The following is a 2,844-nucleotide window of genomic DNA, read 5'->3' on the forward strand; positions in this document are numbered from 1 at the left end:
ATTGTACTAATAATGCATCTGTACACTACGTTACGGGTGCAACAAATTCCTAATAAGGGACAATGGGACTTATTTCTGCAGTTGCACATAGTGGTGCTATCAACCCCAAGATGGATTTTTATGTATTCTTCCTCCCACTTGGATTTGAAATGTTGCCACAATTATAATATGTCTATTCTACTGTAATTTTCTGCATTTTCGTGCAGCTGAAGATTACTCTACATATTGCATTTAATGTAATGCTCGCATTACTTAAATAAATGGAGTAGCATGAAACGTGCGTACTGCAACCATCTTTAAAATCCGTGTTGCTTATTTTGATTTTATATATATATAATACAAATGATATATGAGCATATGCATGTATACATACATATATAACATACCTACATCTACATGTATATATAAGTGTATATCCGGGTACAGGACGTTAAAAAAGGAACGGGAACATAAACAAAGCACAAAAAACGGACTTTTATTTACGGACAACAGAATGAACACAGGAAAACAGACGAGCCATTTATGGAACTTTTCCTTCATCAGCTGCCTGGGGAATGCACAAGTAGCTCTGATATCGTTTTGAACAGAGGGAATGTGATATATGATGAGATGATGAGATGCATCGATTATTAATTAATGTGATTTAATGTCTGGCTGAATGAAATGGTTGACAATAAGTTAATTGTCAATGTATTTACTATTGTATTTATTTGGGGAGACACTGTTTAAGTTGTTTGAGAAAAGCAGACATCCTAGTTTTGTAAATATTAGTGAGAAACACAATATCAAAATAACCAGTGATAAAGGTTCATTTTTATTTGTTTATTTTCTCGAATTAATTTATAGATTTATAATTACAAACAGTAATTAGTGAAAACAATAAAAGCAAGAGATCGACTAGTATTTCTGATTTAATGTTCCACTGTGGATAAGAGTAGAATCTATATTTTCTATTGAACTGCTCGGTAAATAGAACTTAGAGTCTGACTGGCTGCCATCCCAGTCGAAGCACTACTGATACTTGGCAGTCTGGATGTTCGTCTGCTTGTTGGAAATTTAACTTTCATCCGACGGAAAACTGCTTTCACTTCCTTCCTAACAACTTTACCAGTGATAGCATAAAGGTAAAAGTTAATACCATAGTTGATATCCCATAGCATATTGACAGGTCCCAGAGCTACACTCAAAGATTTTTGCCAGTCTGGACGGAGTTGTATTAGGAGGACAAGCATGGCGTTTGGCAAGAAAAGAATTACAAATGAAATTGATAAAACGAGTAACATTTTGGTGATTCGATTGCGGTTGTTCAGTTGTTGACGATGAGAAACAATATCTGATTGACAGCGAAGGGCAAATATAATCCCTATATTAGAAAAAATTATTATAAATAACGGAGCCACAGTGACACACGTTGTAGCTATGGTGAAATGAATATTTTGAGCTTGTCTAACCATACCACATACGTTACATGCGAACTGGCTGAAGTAGAACACATAAGAGAGAGCTATGCATACACTCATTACCAAGATCACCAAAACAATATTCGCAATTTTGGGGGTACAGAATTGTGCGGCACTAAATGGAAATGCTGTGACGATGATACGTTCACATGTGATGCACACCAATAACCAAGAACATATCACATGGTTTGCAGTCATGAAATATTCGCTAAAACCACACAAGAAGTCTGTACGGAATGTTATAATGATTTCACTTTTTAAAATGGTGGACAATAAATTGATCCAGAAGAAAGCCCGGATGATCAGAGATAAAGAATCACATATCGCCAGTAAGCTAAGGTAGCGACTGAATGACTGTTTACGTAAAACTGGTCTCTGCATGACGATGAACACTAAAATATTGCCGATCAATCCAAATGTTAATACCACTGATAACTCGAACAGCCTAACCCAGGCACCAGTAAGTGTTGATTGCTGCAATAACGGATATTCTATCATAAATGCCCAGTAGTTGCTTTCTTGGGTACATGCTTCTTGAATGCCGATCCCTTGGGTGAAAATCTCTTGAGTGTTATTCTCAGTAGAATCAGTTACCATCTTGAATAGTTCAAGTTCAAGGAATCTGTAATAGAGAATCGAAATCAACAGTCTTGACAAAACATTTCATCTCTGACAGGAACATTATTATAATGGTGCATTTTTTCTTTGTAATACACATTGACATTAATACGAATTTAAACAAGAAGCTCAAGATTTTAAACACTTTATCCTGAATTTTATCAGATATTCCACAGAAGTCAGCTTGGATTTTGAGTTAGATAACTGAGATTTAAGATTTAAGGTAGTCCCAAGCTTTCACTTCTTACCATTTTACAAATTCAGTTAGATATCGCATATTGGAAATGAAGATTAATTATGAATCTCACAAAAAGACAAGGTATATTCACTCAAAAGAAAGCAGAGCCATCCAATGCCTGAACAGCCATTTTCTCTTTGCGACGTCTCTGGTAAAACCAGTGATGGCAGATAAACATAATAACACTGGGTGACGACAATTGTTCACAAGTGTTTTGATGGGTGTTCTAAGCGTACACTTATTTGCTGAATCTTTTTACCTGTTTCAGCTATTTGACTGTAGCCATGCTGGGGCACCGGCTTGAAGGATTTTAGACGAACAAATCAACCAGAGGAGTTTTTTTAAGCCTGGTACTTATTCTCTCTTTTGCTGCACCGCTGAGTTACGAGGACGTAAACGGACTAACATCGGTTGTCAAGCAGTGTTTGTGGGGCACAAACACTGACACAAAGACACACATACATAGATTATACATACACACACACACACACACACACACACACACACACACACACACACACACACACA

General features: G+C 36.4%; 1 protein-coding gene across 1 annotated transcript; it reads right to left on the reverse strand.

The window, feature by feature from the left end:
* Positions 1-801: 801 nt before the first annotated feature.
* Positions 802-2,067, reverse strand: LOC106876436 (uncharacterized). The gene has a single exon (XM_014924980.2). The coding sequence runs from the start codon at positions 2,055-2,057 to the stop codon at positions 951-953; it is 1,107 nt and encodes a 368-aa protein (XP_014780466.1). The 5' UTR covers positions 2,058-2,067; the 3' UTR covers positions 802-950.
* Between the last annotated feature and the right edge of the window lie 777 nt (positions 2,068-2,844).

Source organism: Octopus bimaculoides, chromosome 18 (assembly GCF_001194135.2).
Source record: "Octopus bimaculoides isolate UCB-OBI-ISO-001 chromosome 18, ASM119413v2, whole genome shotgun sequence".
NCBI classification, from domain to species: Eukaryota; Metazoa; Mollusca; class Cephalopoda; order Octopoda; family Octopodidae; genus Octopus; species Octopus bimaculoides.

What these genes read in the sequence shown, in the direction of transcription:
- LOC106876436 (XM_014924980.2), bottom strand. Translation starts at nt 2,057, where the DNA reads ATGGTAACTGATTCTACTGAGAATAACACTCAAGAGATTTTCACCCAA.